At 42.3% G+C, this 23,472-nt stretch overlaps 1 protein-coding gene across 1 annotated transcript in view; it reads right to left on the bottom strand.

Moving 5' to 3' along the window:
* Positions 1-2,854: 2,854 nt before the first annotated feature.
* The window catches only part of SPATA16 (spermatogenesis associated 16), a 235,750-nt gene continuing 215,132 nt past the window's right edge, over positions 2,855-23,472 (bottom strand). Inside the window, 1 exon segment of the mRNA XM_036755681.1 lies at positions 2,855-3,224. Coding sequence (XP_036611576.1) covers positions 3,102-3,224 — 123 coding nt within the window. The 3' untranslated portion in view covers positions 2,855-3,101.

Genomic DNA, 23,472 nt, shown 5'->3' on the forward strand with positions numbered 1-23,472 from the left:
GGTATTTTGTTGTAGTGGAATTTGGTCATGGCAGCGACCTGTCAGGATCTGTCGGCAACCTTTGGTCATGCAGACACTTTTGAAGTGAAAAAGTGTGCTCTGCCCTTGCCACACAAGAGTTGACATCATCACCCCTTACTCCCTACCTCTGGGACTCACATTCCCTGGAATCTCTTAGTCCCTCAGAGGCTAGCCATCTGCTGGGATTAAAGAGGATTTGCCGCTAAAGAAGTTGTCTGCTGGTATGTGGATCCTGAGGGCAGGAAGACATTTTTGCAAGCCCTATATAGTGGAATAAATTGGGCACTTTTATTCTTTTGTCTACTCATTAACTCCCTGAGGAGCCAGATAATTAGAGAACATTTGTTAGAGCAAGAAGGGACTTTAGGAATCATCTAGTCTAATTATTTCTCTTTACACATGAAGTGTCTGAGACTCACAGAAATGAACTGACTTACCCAAGATCTCACAATTAGTAGCAGAGGCAGGGACAGAACCTAGGCAGACCAGTGATCAACTTCTCTCTTTTTATCTTCCCTCCCTGTGCATTTTTGTGCACAATGTCATTATATAGTGGTATTCCAACATTGTCTTTGCTCAATATGTCATTAATGTCCCAATTCTCTATTTTACTGTTGTCACCTTCCAGGATATCACTTATCCTTTCCCAAATGAATTTTGATGGTTGTCTTCCTGGCCTTGAAAAGTTATTCATGTCTATAACTGAGTCATTTCCATTTAGTTATAGTTTAGTTTTTTACCAGCACCATTTCTGTTACCTACTGGCATAGTACAGTGAAAAGATTACTGGATTTGGATATGGGTTTGAGTCTGAATCTTGGCTCTGCCACTTACTAGCTGTGTGACAGTGGGCAAATCCCTCTCAGCCTCAGTTTTCTTATCTTGAAATGAAGAGTTTGGGCTAGATGACCGCCAAGGTTTCTCCCAGCTCTAAATTTACAATTCTATGAAGACTTTGGGCAATTCTCCCCTGAACCTTAGTTTCTTCAGCTTTAACATAAGGAGATTAGTTTGTCAGGTTACCCACCCTTGGTTTAGATGTTCTCTTTGGCTTTTGTGTTTAGAGCTGGAAGGGGCCTTAAGACATCATTTAGGTCAACCCCTTCACTTTACAGATGAAGAAGCTGAGATCTGGAGTCTTGGCTACAGATTCATTAAGGGTTCTTCTAATTCTAAATCTTATTAATAATTTGTGACCTGCCATCTCCTCAAATATGTGTATGTTTGTTGGAAGCTGGGGGATATGGCTGAGAAGACCGAATGGTTGCATCCTAATTTGGAGCCATGTCCACAGGGCTATAAAACTGTGCATACTCTTTGATCCAGCAATATCACTGTTAGGTCTATATCCTAAAGACATCCAAAAAAAGGGAAAAGGTAAAAAGGTAAAAGGACGTATATGTACAAAAAATATTTATAGCAGCTCTTTTTGTGGTGGCTAAGGATTGGAAGTAGAGAGGATGCCCATCAATTGGGGAACAGCTAAACAAGCTATGGTATATAATTGTGATGGAATATTATTGTGCTATAAGAAATGACAAGCGAGTTGGTTTCAGAAAAACCTGGGAAGGCTTATATGAACTGATGCATACTGAAGTGAGCAGAACGAGGGGAACATTGTACACAGTAACAACAATATTATATGATAGAGAACTGTGAATGACTTAACTCTTCTTAGCAACACAATGACCCAAGACAATTCCAAAGGACTCAGTAATGCATGCTATCTGCTTCCAGAGGAAGAACTGACATTGTTTGAATGCAGACTGAAGCATGCTATTTTCACTTTCTTCCTTTTATTTTAAAAATACATTTTCTTGCACAAAATGACTGATAAAGCAATGTTTTACATGATCACACATGTATAATCTATACTGGGGTAGAATTTGAAACTCAAAACTTTAAGAAAATGTTTAAAATTGTTTGAAAATGTAATTGGGGAAAATATTCCTATATATGTACGTATATATATATATATATGCACATGTATGTATGTGTATATGTGTGTATATGTATATATGTGTGTGTGTGTGTGTATCTCAAGTCTTCCTGGTGCTAAGCCCTGTGTTCTTTTAGTGATGCCATGCTGCCTTCATGTGGTCATTGATGGATGACCTGGACCTGGGATTTCATCGGTATGAGAAATTGGAGGTGGGGAAGTTTCCTCCAGTGATGCAAGCTGGCACCTTCTCTGAAACTCACCACCTTAGAGAAGGGTCTGGACTCTAGAGCAGTGAGAAGCGAAATGATTTGTGTCTTCCAGACAGCACGTTTCAGAGGCAGAACTTTTGATCCAGGTCTTCCCTGGCTTTGAGGTTGGCTCTAGCTGCCTACCCCACAGCCTGTCATGATTGTTGATATGATTTTAAATTTACGTCTATGCTGTTTCTTCATATATGAAGAGAAGGGCAGTGTGATATAATAGAGAGAGCACTATTGGAAGTCCCATTAAAAAACCCCATGATCAGATCCTACTTTATACAGTTACCAGCTGTGTGACTCTTTGGGAGATGCTATACACAAAGGCATTTGCAAACCTAAAATGTTATTCAAAAGCTAGCTAGCGTGCTTAACCTCGATGCGACTCAGTTTTCACATCAGTAAAATGGAGGGAGAGGAGAGCATAGACTCAATGGCCTTTAAGGTCCTTCCAGCTCTGAATATGTGATCCTATGTGCTAATGTGAATGAATCTTGATGATTAACTCTGTGGGACTAGCAGGGCCTTGTGTGCACATTGGGGAAAGCCCACTATACTCTAGAAAGGGCACAATGGGTGAGTGAGCTTTGCTCATGGTTATTCTCTATGCTATTTAAATAAATAAGACGGATGTGAACAAGAACCAAGTCAAACTTTCTGAGAACATTTATTTCTGCCAGCTGAGACTAATGAAGTGTAGAATCTCCTTGCTCGAGACGAACCAGAGGGAAGAGCCGCCTCATTCATCCGAAGGCAGGCCTTTGTCGTCCCAGCTGTCAAACTCTGCCTGCCTGGATGTCTGCACCTCTTCCTTGGGGAGGTTGTGGTTGGTGGGTTGGGGAGGGGGGGGAAGGGGAAAGGGGGCTCCGTGTCTCCAGTGACTAGCACTGCTGCATGTTCTGAAGCCGCTTCATTTTCATTTTTTGCCTCCTGGCTGTTCTCAATTTTTTGGTTTTTAAGAAACTATCCTCTAATTGGTATAGAAAGTCTTCAATTAGCCCGACCTGAAAGACACAAACAAAGGTCCTTATTGGTCCATGTTGGAAAAAAAAGAGGCCTCTTGGGTTTCCCAAATCATTTGCATTTCTAAGCACATTTTTGAAAAAGCTCTGGTGAGCAGAAAGGAAGAAAGAAGGGAGGGAATGAGAAAGAAAAAGAATGAAAGAAAGAAAGAAGAAAGGAAGGAAAAGCACAGCTCAAAACATAAATAATTTCTGTCCTATTTCCTTTGGGGTTCAATTACTCTACTTGGGTTTCCAAATCATTTGTATTTCTAAGTCACATTTTCAGAAAAGCTTTGGTGAGAAGAAAGAAAGAAAGGGAGGAAGAAAGAAAGAAAAGGAAAAGAGAAACAACAAGGAGGAAGGAAGGAAAGGTACACTGACAACAAAGAATTTCTGCTCCATTTCCTTTGGGGTTCAATTACTTTACATGCGTGGAGCCGACACGCTAGAACACCTTTGCTCAGTCGTGCATGCTGGGAAGGGGAATTGATCACAAGGCCCTCTTTAAATGGCAATGAAAAACAGCCATTTTAAAAGGAAATCATGAGCCAGAAATTAATCTCAGACAAGGTTTTGTTTCCCTCCTTGTCCTCAAAGAATGCTGGAGGAAAGCAGAGGCTGTGGCATTAATGTGGCACATGTTTGCATGAGAGAAAAATGAGTATTCCACGTGGCCGCAGCAATGGCCATTTTTCTATTAAATCAAAATGAAATTCTGAATAAATATATTTTCTTTAAAAAAAAACAAAACCAAAAACAGAACAACAAACGGCATCCACCAGAGGGTCTAGGGAGAGAATGCAGAACTAGAATTCCGGGAAGAGGAAAAAAAAATCCATCAGTCTTCCTCCAAAATAAACTCATGATTATTCAAATATGCAACAGCTTTGTAGGTATTCTGTTTGTCAGCAGAAACTTGGAAGTAAAATAGATTGCTGTTCATTATGTATCAATGGGACCACATAAAGAGGCAGAAATGCAAAGGTGTGTGCTTAATGTACGGCAGAACACAAAGGAGCTCCCCACACACCACCCATCTCCCAAGGCAAGCTGGGGCCTGAGCATTTCCTTCTCAAGATACATCAAGAAGGTGCACGCTCAAGATGTAAGCACTTACCCATTCCTATCCTCCAATTGTGAATTACACTTTTTAAGGCTTCATTTAGCCTTTGGAAAATATTGAATGGATTATTCAGCTTGTCAAAAAGAAAAGAACAATGGATTCTAGATACATCGCACTCCTCCGAGTCCTCCATATGTTACGTACGCACTTAGCGTCTCCTTGGCTTTTCTCAAAGAAAACAAAATCAGTTTTATGCTGTGAAGACAATGACTTCAGGATGAACGGCGTGCATATGGATGTGGGGATTATATACGCCTCCCTACGTATGTGCATCAATACAAATAAATGGAGGTTCTATGGAGGTACTGTCAGTCTCTGGGGTGGACTGCCTAATAATGACAACTCCCACGTCTTTAGCACATTAAGGTTTACAAACTCACAATTGTCTTGGGATGGTGTTATCATCTATATTGCTTTATGAGGAAATGAAGATCTATGGTGGTTAGCTGGCATGCCTAGGGTTGTACTGCTAATGGAACCCAGGGCTCGATACCTCAGGCTTTGGGCTCGTATGAACTGGACCAAGGCCCGTGGGGAGGCTTGGCTCTCAAACCGCTGTCTTTGGGGCATTCTGCCTCGATTAAGAATTTCCTATGGAAGTCTTGAGTGTTTCTTGAGGCTTCCAGGGTAAAATATTTTTGAGGTTCCCAGACTGGGGGCAAAATGAGCCAATGACAGTGATTTAGTCTATGGGGAAATCTATCTATCTATCTATCTATCTATCTATCTATCTATCTATCTATCTATCTATCTGTCTGTCTATCTATCTCTATTTCACCTCTCCATCATCTATCTACTTCTGTTACTCATTCATCTATCCATCTATCATCTATCTCTCTATCTCATCCATCTCATTGTCTGTCTCTATATATGTATGTATATATTATACACACATATTTGCGTGTGCGCGCGCGCACACACACACACACACAATTTGGTCCAGACTTATGATTTCATCGAATGGGGGACTTTCAGTGGAAAAAAAGAACCTTTCACCATTGCTGTGGCACAGCTCTTCTGCCACTTCTAGTGTGAGGCGGTTACCTGGGGTACTAGGTAGGTGACTTGCCTAGTATCATACGGCCACTGGTTGTCAGGGAGAGAATTTGAACCCGGGTTTTCCTGTACTTTGGGGACATCTATATAGATAAACCCCCATAAACACAGGTGCAAGAAAGGCATCATGGTGTGGTGAGGGTTGTGCTGAACTCTGAGTTAGAAAGATCTGGGATCAGTTCTTGCCACACACATTTATGTTGTAATCATGGGCAAGTCCCTTAATCTTCTTGTCTCTTTGTTCCAGTGGATGGAGTTTCCTCACTGGGATTTCCCTCATCTTGGTGAAATTACAGGGTCTGGAAACCACCTCCCACTCTACATACTAGTAGTATCTGCCTCTCAGAGTTTGCAAGGTTCAAATGTACATAAAGTGCTTCATAACCATTAAAAGGGGCAGCTAGATGGCACAGTGGATAGAGTGCCAGGCCTGGAGTAAGAAAGACCTGAATTCAAATTTGACCTCAGACACTTACTAGCTGCATGACCCTGGGCAAGTCACTTCACCTTGTTTACCTCAGTTTCTTCATCTGTAAAATGAGCTGGAGAAGGAAATGGCAAACTACTCCAGTAGATAAAATCCCAAATGGCATCACAGAGAGTTGGACATGAATGAAATGACTGAACAACAATTAAAGCACTATATAAATAAATATGATGATTATGATTCTTATTACCATCAGGCAGTACGGTATAGCAGATGGCAGGAAGACAAGAAGACCGGGGTTCAGTTCCTACCTCAAAGAAAACAAAAACAGTTTTATGCTATGAAGGCAATGACTTCAGGATGAACAGTGTGCATGTGCATGTGAGTATTATATACGTCTCCTTATGTATATGCAGCATGGGGGGTGGTGTGACCCTGGGCAAGTGTGTTAGCTCCTCAAGTCTCTCGAACATGGACCAAATCAGATTAAAATGCAATTCTTATCTGATTTTAATGTGCTGCCATATTAAGGAAAAAAAGAACTATATAAACACATATGGTTTTGAAAGTCAACATGCAGCCTACAGAGATCCCTCTAGATGGTTCAGTATCCCCTGTTTTATTGGAGTTGGACCCCACGGCTCTAGTGACTCTATAAGAAGATACATTTCAGAGAAGGGGCATTGGGAGGGAGCGTTTTCTCAACTCAAAGTTTCTTACACCAGTGAAATGAGAGGTCCAGTTCCTATCCTATGATGATGATGATGGTGATGAAGGAAGCAAGCATTTATTGTGTGCCTGTCATGGGCCAAGTATTGTTCTAAGCGCTTTACAACTTCTGTCTCATTTGATCCGCCCAACAACTCTGGGAGGTAGGTGCTGTTATTATCCCCAGTTGAGGAAACTGAGGCAAGCAGGTTAAGTGATTTTCCCTAGCATCTCACAGCTGGTCAGTGTCTGCCTCTCTCCATTGCACTGGCTAGCTGCTGTTATGATAATAATGACTGTTATGATTATTATTACATGTACTCACACCCTTAGCTATATTCAAATTAATTAAACAAACAAAAAAAAGGGGAACTTTGCAAAAACAAACAGTAGGCTGAGGAGGCTCGGATCCAGGTCAGCCGCTGTGCCATGTTCTGAAGAGAGCAGCCCAAGGACTGGACAGAATGATTTTGCCTTTCTTCTGAGGTGAAACCATTAGTCTATGGATTCCTTCTATTTCTAATTACTCTATTCCAACTCAAGTCCCAAGCCTCAGAAGAGTCAGAACAAACATCCTGACCACCGTTCTGGCTGTACACAGTTGATTAATCACTCGTGTTATCTGCACAGAAGTGTATCATTTACATCAGAGCTCTTTACAATTAAAATGTTTGCAATTAGTCCCAAATACAATTTTAAATTGCTTATGATCCTAGTGCAATGAAAACAGCTTTCTTCAAGGAGACAGGAAAATGATTGTTTTAACACATTCATTGATGGCTCTTGCTTTTTTTTTTTCCTTTCCTGGAAAACGTGTTTCTATCAAAGAGCAGGTCTGACTGGCTTGGCTGCCTTAGTCAAGGCTCACCTCTTTTCTGCTCTTGTTCCAATGAGATTTGTGCTCCTTAGTATTCACCTGAGAAGGCTGGGGATCTCATGATGGCACTTGGTTATGGGGAATCTTAAAAGTGTAGAAAACCACGTCTCTTTTTTTTTATTTTGGAGGCGGGGAGGCAGGGCAATTGGGGTTAAGTGACTTGCCCAAGGTCACACAGCTGGTGAGTGTGTCAAGTGTCTGAGGGCAGATTTGAACTCAGGTCCTCCGGACTCCAGGGCCGGGGCTCTACTCACTGTGCCACCTAGCTGCCCCAAAACCACATCTTTTAAGGAGACTATTTGTACTTTTTGGTGGGGAGGGGAATGGTAGCCTTGAAATACTGGCTTCAGTAGGGCAAGCTAGAAATGCTTTCCTCATATCTGATATAATTAATTCCATCTTGTTATTTCAGCGTGTCTCATTTATCTTTGCAGCTTCTGGTGAGTCTAGCCCAATGTTTTGCATGCAATTGGCTCTTAATAAATGCTGAATTGCCTTATGCGATGGGTCTGATAGGATTATCATTTCCCCACTGAAATATTTACCATTTTTATTTTGTTCATAAGAGGCAATGTGATACATTAAATGGAGAACTGGACCAGGAGCCAGGAAGAACGGGGTTCAGATTCTGCCTCTGCCTCTTACTGACTGAGTGGCCTTGGGAAAGTCCCTTTCTGTCTCAGTGCTCTAGGTTGGTGATGTCAAATTCAAATTGAAATGGTTCTCTGCACATACAGAACATAGAAAACCACAAATTAACATCAGGGTGTATTGTATTTTTATTTATCTTGTTAAACATTTTCCAATTACATTTTAATCTGGTTCCAGTTTAGCCTGGGGAGTTTTGAGGGCTGCTTTGGACAGCTCAGCTCCAGGTAGCTCTCTGACTCTATGTTACAGAGAAGGGGCTGATTTGCACTAGCAGAGGGAATTCTTCAGTTGAGAGCTCGCTATACTGTTGACTAAAGTTAGGCCCCATTAATGCGAATAATGGATCTAGGAGAGTGGTCACATTATTCAAATTTGCAACACATATATTTCTACTAGGCTGAAACCAATGACCATTTTTTACATAATTGTAATTTTGAATAATGTGACTTTGGATATATACAATCCCTTCAGGGGATTCTTATTTGCACTAATCGGCCTCAATCTTCCAGCGTCACAGTAGTCCAGTGTCAAGACAAAAGTCAAGACGACCCCTGATGGCTCCACAGGGTACCAGCAGGATACAATTAATTCCAGCAGGACAGATTCTGTCTCTAAGAAGGCAGCATTTAACTGCATCAAAAGTAAAGTACAAGCAAAACTTAGAGAAATGCAGGATTCTTGGCTCAGTAAGAAGGCAGATGAAATTCAGTTTTATGCTGATAGTAACAATCCAAAGCGCTTTTATGATGCCCTGAAGGCTCCATCAGCACCGAGTAGTTGAGATGCACCAGCCACATTAGTTAGTGATAAGGACATGATCCTGGAGAGATGGGCTGAACACTTCAACGGTGTTCTCAACAGACTGTCATAAATGCTGAAGCCACTGACTGTATATCTCAGGTCGAAGTCAGTTCCTCTTAAGTTGAACTTACAACTGAAGAAGAGGTTTTGAATGCCATTAGGCTCCTCTCATGGGGCAAAGTGCCTGGCACTGATTCTATTGCAGCTGAGGTACACAAGGTAGGGGGTCCACTGCTCATACAAAAGCTGACTAAAATCTTCTAAGTTACATGGCAAGAGGAGGTTATCCTCTAGGAGATCAAGGATGCCTCCCTTTTCCATCTCTATAAAGGAAAGGGAAGGAAGTCATCCTGTGACAATCACAGGGGCATCTCTCGTAATCATTGCCAGCAAGATTCTTGCCCAAGTTCTCATTAGTAGGCTGATCCTTCACCTGGAAAATGGTTATCTACCCGAGAGTCAATGTGGCTTCAGAAAGAGCCGAGGAACAGTCAATAAATGGAAAGTGCTAACATGAAGTTCAGACGAAATGATACAACGGTACAAGAAATGATACAAGGACTCTCAAAATCTTCCTGAAGAACTCTGGAATTGATGGCATGACATGGGAGATACTGGCACAGGACCACCCAGTATGGTGTGCCCTAATCAAAGAAGGTGCTATGCTGTATGAATGAAGCAGAATTGTGGTACCTCAAAAAAACCCCACCCAACAACAGCAACAAACCATGAGATACACAAGTTCAGAGCCATCTCCATCCCAAATGTTCATATGGATTATTTGTGCTCAACCTGGGATAGAGCCTTCTGAGCTCATATTGGTCTGCTCAGCCTCAGTTAGACACCCTGTACTTTGACCACAACCTAGTGATATCATTTTGGTCCTCTTTGAGCATGAAGACCAACAATCGATCGGGACCTAGCTGTAGTTTGTTTAAGGTGCATTTAAGAAAGGTAGCATGACCTGGGTTCAAGTCCTAACTCTGACTCATACTGGCTGTATTACCCTGGGCAAGTCACATAACTTCTCAGTGCTCTGGGCAGCTCTGTAAGACTACGTACATTGCAGAACCTGCTTTGATAGAGGGAGTCCTGCACCAGAAGCTCCCATGTCAGCAAAGTCCCCACTCTTATCACATCGCAGCGTGAGTCTACAAGCCTGGATCACAGATATTCCCCATGTTAGTCACGGCGATCAGAATGATGTTGATCATGATACTAACAAGGATGATTTTAGTGCTTCGAGCTCAAAGCATGTTTATCTATGAGAGACAAAGTGGCAAAACATGAGATTTGAGGTTTGGGAGCCCCAGGTTCGAATCCTGTCTCAGACGCTGACCACATTTCTGGACCTTGGACAATGGCAAGTCATGAGTTATTTACCCATCTGTAAAATAATTTCTGTTCTTCGCGATCTACTGGTGATAAATGCTGTAGTCCCTACCTCATGGGGCCTATTGCAAAGCTCAAGTGAGATAAGTGGAATGAAGCCTTTTACAAGATTTAAAGGGATATACAAAAGTCAGTTATTCTGCTGTAGAGAGAATTTTTGCTCAAGCATGAGTTAGACAAAATGGCTTCTGAGGTTCTTTCTGATCAAAATTCCAAGGTAAGCAGTACAGCCATTATCTCCCCTGTTTCACAAAGGAAGAAATTGAGGCCCAGAGAGCTTATGTGACTTGCCCATGACTACATGGCTAGTGTCTATGGCTAGGCAGGGTTTGAATCCAGGTCTTCCTGCTTCCAAATCCAGCATTCTATCTATGCTCTCTAACACACTGAATCTATAACACACTCAGATGCAGACAGTGATAATGGCATGGGGAATTAATTTAGACTCCTATAAGATGGTATAGGAGAACTGTTAGATGTTTTAAAAGATGTCTGGACTTTTTGCAAACAAAATAATATGGCTGAAGATCATATAAACATACACTAACATATAAACATACATTAAGAAGAGCTGACTGCAAATGATGGAAATCCCCGCGTGTTGGTGAAACTTCATGGATCTCTGATTTCCTGGTGTCAGTGAACACACTCAAGTGATGCTCACTGATGGCCCTCCTCAGCTTTGTCAAGGGTCTTCCTGTGTTGTTGTGACTAAAGAAATGGTATCCTCTGATACTTGGACTAAGGAGGAGCCCTTCCGAACTCACCCCCATCTGGATGTTGGATGAGAGGAACCCAGAGCGTCACTGAGCCTGGAGTAGAAACCCTTCTAGGGTGGTAGGACCAGCTAGAATTGGGGCCCAGTCCATAAGACCCAGGCTCCCATCTGTGTTTTGAAGAGGCATCAGAGGGAGGCTTGAGTAGAGGAATGGAGTGGTTATGAAAGGGGAAAAAACTCTCAAAAATGTCAGGAAGGCATGACGAGCGTGTCTGGTGAGCAATTTTGACGTATAAGTTGCTTGTTTAATCCAACTGGTTAAAGACTCATGACTTCTCAGGGATCTGTTTTTCCATTAGTATATTAGTTAATTAACCAAACAACATTCATCAAGCACTTACTGTGACCTGGGCACAGCACTGGGTGCTCTGGACATACAACAAACCTATGGAAAGTTCCTGCCTTCAAGGAGCTTATGTTCTATTAGAAGAGAAAAATGAGCATACTACCGTCCTCTTGAGCAACCAGGGCAAAAAGGCAGGGCACTGTTGAGAAAACCAGATATTGAAGGCAAAACAAAGGCTCTGAATAAACAATCAAGGGTGATGTAGCAGTACCAGCATCCTCCACAGGATGTCGATCTGATAAGGACCATTTGCTTTTCTGGAGTACTCTAAGGTTTACAAAGTCCTCTTCTCAAAAGAGCCCTTTGGGGTGGGGATTATTATCCCCATTCTACAGATGAGGAAGTTAAGGCTCAGAGAAACTAACAGACATGTCCAGGTCCCACAGGTAGTGTAACCTTTAAGCAAACATTCTAGAGCTTACATGGATTATGTGAGTCTCTCTCCCCATATCCTTATCTTTGTCTCATTTTGCCCCACCCATAGTTTTCTCTGGCAACCATAAAACATAGCTTGTATCCAGATCTCTACAGATATGAGTAAAATGACCCTACTTCCCGTACAGTGTACAAGCACTCAAGATAATAATGCAAATAGGGTATAGGACAGACATTATTCACCCCACAGACAAAATATAGAAATCACAAAGCATCAACAAGATCCTGTAAAGAACTGATAAAATTCTTTACCTTCTTGTGTGAGTCCTACTGGGACTAATAAGATAAAATGCTAATGAGGTAAAATTTTAAAATAATCTAATAAGAAAAAATTCAATATGGAGAAAGAAATATAAAGTCTTGCACTCCAGTAGAAAAAAATTAACTTTACAAGTATAATACTGGAGAAGACACTGGCAGAATAAGGGCAGCTATTCTGAAAAAAGAAGGTTTTAGTGGACAGCAAGCTCAGTGAGGGTCAGTATGTGAAGTGACAGCTCCGAAAGTAAAGGCTGCATTAGTTATTATGATTTCTAGGAATAGGGAGGTGATAGTTCTGCAGCACTTTGCCTGCATCATATCTCATCTGGGGTATCTGGGTTCAATTTCTAGCATCATAGTTGAAGAACGTTGACTAACTGAAATGTCTAGAGAAGAGCCACCAGGAAGGTAAAGGGCCTGGAGTCTGTCCATGACTGGCATGTTTAGCCTGGAGGAGAAAAGATGTGGGGGATGGGGCATGATAGCTGGTAACAAACATTTGGGAGCTATCATGGGGAAATATTATATTTGTTCTATTTGGCCATAGAGGGCAGAACCAGGAACAGTGTGGGGAAGTAACAAAAAACACAATTTAGGCTTGATGTTGGGTAAAGCTTCTTTGCTATCAGATCTGACTTAAAGTGGAATGGCCTGCCTTAAGATGGGTTGGGGTTCCCTTCTGGGAGGTTGTCAGACAGAGGCTGGATAATCACTTATCCACTATAGTGAGTATTCCTTTCATGTGTAGGTTATTTCTAGATGAGGAAAATGGAGACAGTTTTTAATTCATTTACCAAAGGTTACCAATAGTGAGACTGGCATTTGAAACCACAATTCAGACTGCAAATACATTGTTCCTCTCACTCATTTTCTGTTCTGAATCTTTTAAATACTTCTCATGTGGACCAAATTTTAATTTTTATTCTAATTAATGGTGCTTTGAAACTGGCTTGAAGTTTGTGGCTTCTTATTGCCTTTAGAATAAAACACAAATTGTGTTGTTTGATAATCTGGCTTTAACCTTCCTTTCCAGACTTATTTCAAATTTCTGCTCCTCATGCATTCTTGGTTCTAGTCCCAATGGTCTAGTGCCTAGCCTCAGTAAACATTCCATCTCCTGCCTCTCCTTTGCCCTGGCTGTCCACTATGCCTGGAGTCTCCTTCCTCTTCACCTCTGAATCAAGGAGTCCTTGGCTCCTTTCAAGGCTCAGATGCCATCTCCTACACAAGACAGTTCCTGATGGAGCTGGTCAGCGCTCTCCTCCTTCCTTCACCGTCATTGCTTGTACTGTCTTAGCTGTGTACATGTTTTATGATTGCCCATCCTCCCCTTCCCTTAGTAGAACATAAGCTCCTTGAAGGCAGGAACTGTTTAGTTTTGTCTTTGAATACCTAAGGTCTAAGCACCTCGCAGGGAGTAGCCACTTAATAAATGCTCGTCAAATGGAGTTGTTTCTAAAATGAAATTTGATTTTGAAATTGGATTGGAGGGCAGGGGAAGGCAATTTTTGATAGAGCAATGTTACACTTAGATTTTTGTTTGTTCTCAAACCGTCAGACCAAAGTGCATCTCTCTCCTTTCTCACCTGGTGGGTTCAGAATATTATCTGGGCGGCAGTGATAAAAGGACAAATGGAAGTCATTGCCCAGAAGACATCAGGGGCATTCAGATAGCTGGGAGCACTTGACATTCCAGCTCTTGGGACCGAAAGTACCTTTGTGCTAAACTGTGTTACCAGCCCTTTATTGAAAATGCACATATATCAGTGGGATAAAAAGCCTTTTGATACATGGAGCCCAGAACTGGAGTCATTTTTACTAGGCTATCACAACATCCTGGAAGCTGGGTGCTAAAGCAGCTTTTAAAAAATTCATTCATTCATTTATTTATTTTTTCTTTTATGAAACTGCTTTTGTTGCCTTGGAGAGGAACAGATGTACTCTCTGGGCTTAGCACAGGAGTATCCCCTATGCCTTAGGATCCCTTTATTAAGCCCAAATGACAGAAACAACATTCGCTCTGAAGTTGAGCCATTGTTCACTACCTACCTACCAAGAGTCTTGGGCAGCTTCAAGATGTACTCGATGACCCGCAGTTTTATAGGGAAGGCATTTTCTCCTGCACCTTTGTACAGGGGAAGAGGCAGTGTTGAGTGGTGGAGAGAGGACTGGACTGACTGGTTATGGCATGATGGAAATTCTCTGCATCAGTGAGCCTCAGTTTCATCATCTGTTAAATGGAGCTAGTGGTAACTTGTACTTCCTATCTCATAGGGTGGTCTTAATGATCAAATAAGATAATCTGAAAGGCATCATGGAACTTTTAGAGCTGTAAATCATCTTGGACATCATCTAGTCAGAATCTCTGATTTTACAGATGAGGAAATAGAACCCGGGCATCATTCAACCAAGGTCACTGAGATTCTAAGTAGCAGAAGGCACATTCTCTCATTTCAAATCCAGAGAAGTCTCTCTCCTTCCCTATTATTTTTCTTAAGTTTTTTTCCCTTTCTTTTATTTGCTATCTTTTGTTTTTTACATTGCCTTGATTTTCCAGTGTAGGTTGTCCCCAAAGTCTTAGTGCAATCTTAAGCTAGTAAAGTTTAAAACTGTAGTAAGACTTTTGGGGACACCCTGCATATACCCATCTTCCCATAGAGATTTATCCCTTGCAGGGAATAAAAAAAGACGAAAGACAAGAGGGAGAGAGGGAGAAAAAAAAACAAAAGAAAACAGCATCCAGCAAAACTAACCAATACATCAACTCAGTCTGATGGCAGGTGTCCCTTGGAAGCTCTCCTCTGTAAAAGTGACCTAATGGCTGTTGCCAAGGCATGGCATTTCATTTTCCTTGTCCATACCTTTGCATAGGTGATTGCTCATGCCTGGAATGCCCTTCCTCCTTCCCTCCGCCTCACAGACTCCCTAACTTTTTTAAAAGCACTACTAGCGTCCCCTTCTGCACAGTCTCTCCTGATCCCCACTCCCTCCCCCTCTACTGCCAGGGCGGGTCCCCCCATCACTCAGCGCACACCTTGAATTTAGATATCTGTGTACCTGTTGCAAACTCCTCCTTCCAACCCCAATGGAATGCCAGCTCCCTGTGGGTAAGGACTGTTATTTTATTTTATTTTTTTGGTCCTTCTATTTACAGTGTGGCTTGGCACATAGTTGGTGTTTAATAAATGCTCGTTGGTTGATAAGCACTTAAGAAATGGCGAAGTGAATGGATGTGCATTTCTATCGCACCGCTGCTTAAAGGCTATCTTTATGAATTCAGAGAAATCTGCTCCCTCCCCTCCTCATTTTATTTCAAATAGAAAGCCCACTTTTAGCAGATGGCCACTGAAATTACATAGAGACCTGAAGTTCTGAGGAGATGAAGGCTTTTTCCCCCCTTGCAGGTGTTTTTAAAACCCTGGCTTTGCCCCTCCTCCCCATGCGCCATTTTTAAGTCATAAAGGGGATGATGAAAGACCACTGTCTTCCTGTAGGGCCACGTAGAGGCACTTTCATTCTTGTATTTCTTGAAAAGATGAAAGGTATAATGAGTACACTATAAATGATTGAATGAGCTCCCAGTCAATTGCTCTGAACTATATATTAATCCCACTTTCAATGCAGAATGGAAGATGTCCTATGGTTCATTTAGCTACCAAGTGGTAGGTGCTGCTCTTCTGTTATTCTCCCGAATTATAAAGAATTGTAAATATTTTAATATATAAAATAAATGCAATAAAATGCTAGGCTGCAGAGCCAAGCTTCTCTTTTGGTAATAGAAAAAGATTAACTTCAAGGATGAATTGCAAGCTTATTCTTCAGTCAAAAATGAGATTAAACATTTTTTGACTCCTTCCTCCCACCTAGAGACCTTCCTTTTTCCTTTTTTCTTTAAACTGCCCTTCAGAAATATATATTTTTAAAGGGATTTTTTTGTGTGTGAAATAAATGTAAGAATTATTGATAAGTTTGAAAAGAATAGGGTAATTTCCAGTTTGTCTTGTAGTAACTTCATTTCACTTTTTGCCCCTTTGTGAGAGAGCAAAGGGCTTATTTCATTCATTCATTTCATTTGGTCATTCCTTTTATTTATTCAACATGTGTGATGTACCTACTCTCCGAAAATCGCTGCATTAAGCACTAGACAAGGTCCTAAAATAAATAAGACGGGCCCCCTGTCTTCAAAGAGCTTATAGTCCAGTAGGGGAGATAAAAACACTTACAAAATGGCCAAGAAAAGTGCATTGAGTCCACACGCTCCCATACAATTATTGCAAGGCTTGGGAGGATGCTTTGGAGTTAAATTGTATTTAAGCTATATCTGTCACTGGCAAGGTCTTTGTGTCAGGACAAAAAGAGATGCTCTTGAAATAGCAACGAGTAGCAGACTTTGGACCTGTCAGACTGTCCCTGGTCAGAGAAATGAGAGGATCTTTCAGGGTGCCCAAAGCTACATTTTGGCTTCATGCAGGTCTTGTGTTAAAATCTCTAAGCCCTGTTCTAGAAATGAAGACACACCCATGTTTCTTAAATACCTTCCCCACCCCCAACTCAGAGGATGCCTATTTTGATTTTATTATCTCCCCCCACAGCCCCTTTCTCTAGGTTAAACCTGCAGGGTTAAAAGTTATCAATACATCTTAATATGTTAATATATATATATATATATATATATATATATATAAAATACATATGTCTTATCTGAACTATTGTAAAGTTCCTGGCAGTTTTATTACTTCTGGGGGTCTGGCATCAGTCCATCAGCCAACGAGCATTTATTAAGTGCTTGTTATATGCAAGGCCCTGCGCTAAGCACTGAGATACAAAGGAGAAACCCCTGCCATCTTCTACTAGGGGAGACAATCTGTAGATAGAGATATACACAGACTATGTGTCAAATGAACACCAGGCAGTTTTAGGAGGGAGGGCACTGAAGGAATCAGAAAAATTTCCTTTCTTGTAGAAGGGAGACGCTTGACCTAAATCTCAAAAGGCAGCCAGGAATTCCAAGAGGCAGAGATGAGGAGGCATTCTAGCTTAAAGGACAGCCATTTTAAAGGCAAGATGACAGGAGATGGCAGGTTGAGTATGAGGATGAGCAAGCAAGTGTGGTTGGGTTTCAGAGGCCACAAAGGGGAGAGATGCCTAGGAAGCCTGAGAAGGCAGGAAAAGTGGGAAGGGGTCAAGTTGTAAGAGGTTTAAATGTCAAAAAGGAGCTTTTATTTATCTTAGTAGCTGGGATTATTCTCTCTCTCTCTCTCTCTCTCTCTCTCTCTCTCTCTCTCTCTCTCGGAGTAAGTTGATTTACTTTCCTTTCTTATTCCCTAAATGGAATTCCAAGTGATATCTTTGAAGTTCTACCACAGCTTAGTTAACACTGAAGGGAATGTAGGGCATCTATACACATTGACCGATGTTACTATTGGAAGTGGTTGGGAAATAATCAAAGAGAATTCACTGTGACAATGTGTCCTGAGTACTAAAATGACAAATAATCAAAGACAGGAAGAAGGACATCACTTGGGAAGGAATTCTGTATATAGGTGAACGTTGAGAGGATTACAGAATCTTAGAGGGGCAAAGGTCCTCAGAGACCATCTAGCATAACCCACACTCGAACAGAAATCTCTGTATATCACCGACTGTCAGCCTTCACTTGAACAGCTCTAGAAAGGAGGAACTTGGTGTCTCCTGAGGAAGCCAATACCATTTCTGGACAGCTCTAATTGGTAATAAGTCCCTCCCTTTCTCCCTTCCTCCCGTGCCCCCAGGTGTAGGAAGATGACCAGAAACTTGACCCGAAAGACAGAGGATAATGATGGAAGCGGGAGCCAGAATAGTGTCCCAGCTAGAGCCAAGCCGCTGAATCTGTTTCCCTCAGTTTCTTCCACTGTAACATGAGGATACTAGCACCTATTTCACAGGGTTGTTGTGGGGCTCGAATGAGATAATATTTGTAAGGTGCCCGGCACAGAGCTCGGCACATACGAGGTGCTTTACAAAATGCTTGTTCCCTTCCCTTCCCCCTCACGTTGAACTTTTCCATCTTGGGCTGAGCTACGCTCATCCTCAAGGTCTTATCATTCCCCACGACCAAGGCGCCGAGGATGAGCCCTAAACACTCAAGATACTGAGAGGAAAGGGAGGATGCCCTACATCTGGACAGCGCTCCTTCGGAGGTTCCACCCCACGCTGCCTGTTGGTCGCCTTCTCTCTCCCTATGCAGAGTGGAAGGAAAGGTAAGGTAGTCGTGCGGTTTCTTTCTCCCCCTCCCCATATCGTGTCTGCAAGCCTATATTGAGAACTATTAACTCCTGAAGGGGTACTGTTTGGTTTTCTTGACATGCCTATGACGCTGTATTAAAAGCTGCAGTGTTATTTGATTCTGGGCCAATTCTATAGACTTGAATACGTGTGATGAGATTAGGAAAGCAAGGCAGAACAAACCCAGAAGGGAAGCGCGTTTAAATTATTGAGGATCTGTAAACCAAGTTGGATCTGCTAGAGTAATCTGGCTGGGGGTTCGCAAGCTACATATTTATCAGCGATGGGAGTGCAAGAGATGGAGGGAAATGACAATTTGCGGGGCTACATCCCCCTGAGATGAGAGCTAGTTGAAAGAACACTGGAAGTGACAGAGCTTGTGAGGTTGGCAGGGGTGGCCATGTTGGCTCCCTGGGTTTGAAAGGAAAGTCACACCCCTGGAGGGGAGTGGATTTCAGGAAAGCTCTTATCTCCACAAAGGAAAGGGGGTGAGTAAACGGGAGGAGTAAAATTCAGGGACAGAAAGCCATACCCCCATACTGCAACGATATCAAAGAAAGAGGAAAGGGACCCACAGGTGCGAATCAGCTCTTCAGACACGGCTGGCTTTTCTTTCTTTCTTTCTTTCTTTCTTTCTTTCTTTCTTTCTTTGGAGGGAGGAAGGCAGGGCAGTTGGGGTTAAGTGACTTGCCCAAGGTCACACAGCTAGTGCGTCAAGTGTCCGAGGCCACATTTAAACTCAGGTGCTCCTGACACCAGGACCGGTGCTCTATTCACTGCGCCACCTAGCTGCCCTGTTTGGTTTTTTTTTTTGCAGCTCTTTTTGTGGTCGCTTTAAACTAGAAACTAAGGGAGGTCCTCCTATTGGGGAATGGTGAAACCAATTATGGTATATGAATGTAATGGAATATTATTGTACCATAAGAAATGATGAAAAGGGACATTCCAGAGGACACGCGGAAGACTTCTATGAACTAACGCAGAGTAAAATGAATAGAACTAGGAGAACAATTTATATAATGAAAACATTCTGGAGAAAAACGACTTTCAAGGCTTTAGAACTCTGGTCAATGCTATGGTAAACCATGGACCCAAAAGAGCAGAGCTGAAATATTCCACTCATCTCCTGACACAGAGGTGATGAACTTAAAATGCAGGAAGAGACAAACATTTTTGCACATGGCTATAGTAGGAATTCATTTTGCTGGTCTATGCAGATATGCATTGATTTTTTTGCAGGTTTACAAAAATTGCTTGGGGTGGGGGGGAATGGAGAGAGAGAGAGAGAGAGAGAGAGAGAGAGAGACAGACAGACAGAGAGAGAGAGAGAGAGAGAGAGAGAGAGAGAACAAATATAAAAATAAGTAAAACGATAACAACATATATAAAAAAGGAAAGAAAGCCACTTCTCTCCAAGGGGAGAAGGAAATGAATTCTTCCCTTGCTGAAGCTAGGGATGATTTACAATTTGGCCTCTCTTGCTCATCAGTACCACCTGATTATACAGCAATGAATCTAGAGTGTCATCAGTGTGTGTACTCCGCCAGGGCAGATCACCATCCCTTCATGCCTCCACATTCTCCCATAGCTTCTCTTTAGGACAGCTAACTAACACACTGGGGTTATTCTTAAACGTTTTATAGCGATTACTATAACACTGAGACTGTTCACGCATTACTCCAGGGATGTGCTGGTAAGTGTTTAACAACCAGCTTTCTGAGGGAAAACGTATACATGATACACTTTTAAGTTTAATAGGTATTATTAATATTTTCTAATCGACAAAATGACAAATCAAGCCTTGACCCATAACATTTGCCAATTTCCAAGATGCAAATGATCGTACTGAAAATTTAATAATTGGCTCTCATGAGCCAGTACGTTGTATGGGCCTGCTCTGGTACACCCCTGGTTACCTCTTGTTCTCTCTAAAGCATTGGTTTATTCTGCAGATTCTTGGTTTGGTTGAGCTCGTGGATGCATAGGTTTAGAGTTGGGAAGGATGGTAGAGGTAACCAGTACAGCTCCCTCATTTTATAGTTGAGGACCCTGAGTCCAGGGCAGGTAAGTGGTTTGCGCAGACAGACACAGACAGGAACATCCAGAACTCTCCTTTACTTTGTTGTCCTAAATGTCATTTCTACTTCCTCATTTGGAGTAATAAGAAATGAGGCGTTAAAGATTCAAAATGTAATGGCTCTGCTGCCATTGGAGCTGACTAGTTCATTAGAGAATCCTGGCAGGACTCAGTCCTCAGTCTCTCTGTTGTCCACCTTCTTGTTTCATGTATTGCTCGTCTCAAGGCGATTTCCACAAAAGCCCAAATCATGGTGTAGTGGTGACTATAGGTTCTCCAATGCAGTATCAGCAGAGTATCAACACTGGAAACATCTATTTTCATAGAAATGGCAGTAGTGGTAGAAAAACGGTGGTTGACGATAAGAATCAAAAGGATTAGATAGTCAATAAACATTCCTTTACCTTTTGGTCCTCTATGCATGGTATATTTGCCTAGTCAGTCTACAGGCTTCACCAAACTGCCAAAGGGTCCATGAAAACAAAAAAAGTTCAGAACCCTTGAACTGGAAGAAAATACAGGATCACAGATGCCAAGCTGAAAGAGACCTTTGAGGATGTTGAACCTAAGCCCTTCATTTGACAGATGAGGGAATGGAGACTCAGAATGTTTAAGTCACTTGCCCAGGGTCAAGGGAGTTTGTTAAATATAGCACTTTGGCCACTGTGCTGGACACAGAGTAGGTAGGGGTCACATTATGTTCAGGACTGGTAGGCCCCTGAGAGGGCATCTTGTCTAACCCCTTCATTTGACTTTACTTTTTTCCCTGAACTTTAACACCAAAAAGAGAGAGCATTTCCATGCATGTAGCAGAACGCACAAAGAGGATTGCATATGGAACCAGAAATCTCCATTTCATAGTGTTTGCTTTGGAAAAAAAATTACATAATAAATTCCACATGTCATTTTCCAAAATATCCTTCTGGTCTGTGCTTTCTTCTAAACTTCCTTCTGTTTTCTTGAGTGTTTTTAAAAAATGTTTCAGTGGTCTTTTTTTTTTTTTTGGTATCATTATTGCAAAATCCCCCTTTCCTGTAACTCCTCCCAATCAAAAATCAAGATAAAGAAGAAAAAAAACCCCTTCATAACAAATAAACAAAGTCAAGCAAAATGAATCCACACTGTTACCATATGCAAAAATGCAAGCCTCGAGTTCAATGCCTCTCTGTCTGGCGGTAGGGCCTTTTATTTTACATATAAGGAAACAGAGGCACAGAGACACAAAGTGATCCGCCCAGGGTCACACAGCAAGTAAGGAGCAAATTTGGACTAGACCTCAGGTCTTGTGCCTGTAAATCCACCAAGCTTTTCATTGGACCACTCTGCCATCCCACTCACCTGGATGCCCTGTTCCTCCTAGGGGGCAGGGGAGGAGGATGTACCCTGGCTTTTAGCTTCAACCCTACTCCCCTTCCTGTATTGGCTGGTTAGAAACATGATTATCTAAAGTTTCCTAGACAAAAATGACTCATGCCATGCTTGGATCCATTTAGCTTCTAAAGCACTCGAGCATCTAAGGTCTGTCATCTAGCCCAGGGTTTTCTTGGGTGTCACGAACCCCTTGGGAAGTCTGATGGAGCCAGTGGGCCCCTTCTCAGAATGCCAGTTTTAAACAATTGAAGGAAACATATATTTTCCATCAGAGGTTAGTGAGAATGAAGATGTCATTTTTTTCCTATCCAAGTTCAGTTTCCTGCAATTTATGCAATACCCCAAGTTAAAAATCCTTGCTCTACAGGACTGCTGGCCCATGCTAATGAGAAGGCCCATCACTGGAAGCTGAGCAGATCCACAGTCAAATTGCTCTAAAGCTATGGGGACTTCTTAAAAAACAAAGCACACAGGAGAAGCCTGATTGCTAGTAACATGGCCTTGCAAATAAGTGACATGGCTGCTGAGTTTTTGAAAACAAGGCTGTACTTCCTGGGACAAACAGCTGCCACCATGTGCCTGGCCCAAATGTTAGCCTGCCAGAAGTCCTGCCGATGAATGATAGGCTAGCCTGGGCAATCCATCCTGGAATACTTTCTGCAAGAGTTTGTGACTGAATGCTGATGCACAATAAAATGCCTTTCTCTCTCTTTCTTCTTCCCTTTCTCTCTCCCCCTTTCTGTCTCTCCTCTCTCTCTCCCCCTCTCCCATCTGTCTTCCTCTTTCTTTCACTCTCTCTCTTCCTTCTCTTTCTCCCTCCTCTCTCTCACCCTCCCTCCTCTCTCTCTCTGTCTCTCTCTCCCTCTCTCACCTCCTTTCTCCTTCCCACCCCACCCCCCTTCTCTCCCCCACCCTCCTTCTTCCATCCCCTGCTTCATTGCCATCAACATTCAAGCATAGACTAGAGTTGCTTAGTGACATCGAGCTCTGGCCCATCTCCCTCTTAAAAGACTGAATTAGTCCATCAGCAAATGGTATTTCAGAGTAAACCGATGAAAATCAAGAGCATTTGTGGGTGATGGCAGGACCATTTTTAAAGTGGCAAGAGAAAACAGAATTAACCTGGGCTGCGTTTGCTGGAACGAGCTGTGCCACAGTTGCATGTTGGCTAAAACTTGGAGCTCATGAGATAATAGCAGTCTGCTATTCTTTAGGAACGGCAAGGCCTCATTTCGCTTGATTAGGCTTTGCATCAATGGCCAAGGCATGCTGTGTTAAGAAGCCCATGTTTTCTGTCGTTCAGAAATTCCGACACTAAGTACTGGTCTGTCACATGTGTGGGCCACGCTTTGCAGGTAGAGGGCTGGCAGGTTTGCTCTAGGCTGAACATGGCATGTGGTTTAACCACCGTATCCTTTAGCAGGAAGGACGAGGGACAAGCCAGCCTGGTGCCCTAACATCCCTTCCCCCCAGCCCCCCTTAAAGGCCCATTCTCCTGCTCCCTTTCAGGATGAGTTTCCAAGTTTCCTATGGTTCAATGCTAAATACTGATCAAAAGATCTCTGATTTCATCAGTGTGGACACTGCCTCCATTCAAAAGATTTCAATGTCTCTGCGTCTTACCTCAGTGCTTCATAGATTTAGAGCTGGAAGAAAATTTGGAGACCATCTATCTCAGTCT

The sequence above is a fragment of the Trichosurus vulpecula genome, chromosome 4 (genome assembly GCF_011100635.1).
Source record: "Trichosurus vulpecula isolate mTriVul1 chromosome 4, mTriVul1.pri, whole genome shotgun sequence".
NCBI classification, from domain to species: Eukaryota; Metazoa; Chordata; class Mammalia; order Diprotodontia; family Phalangeridae; genus Trichosurus; species Trichosurus vulpecula.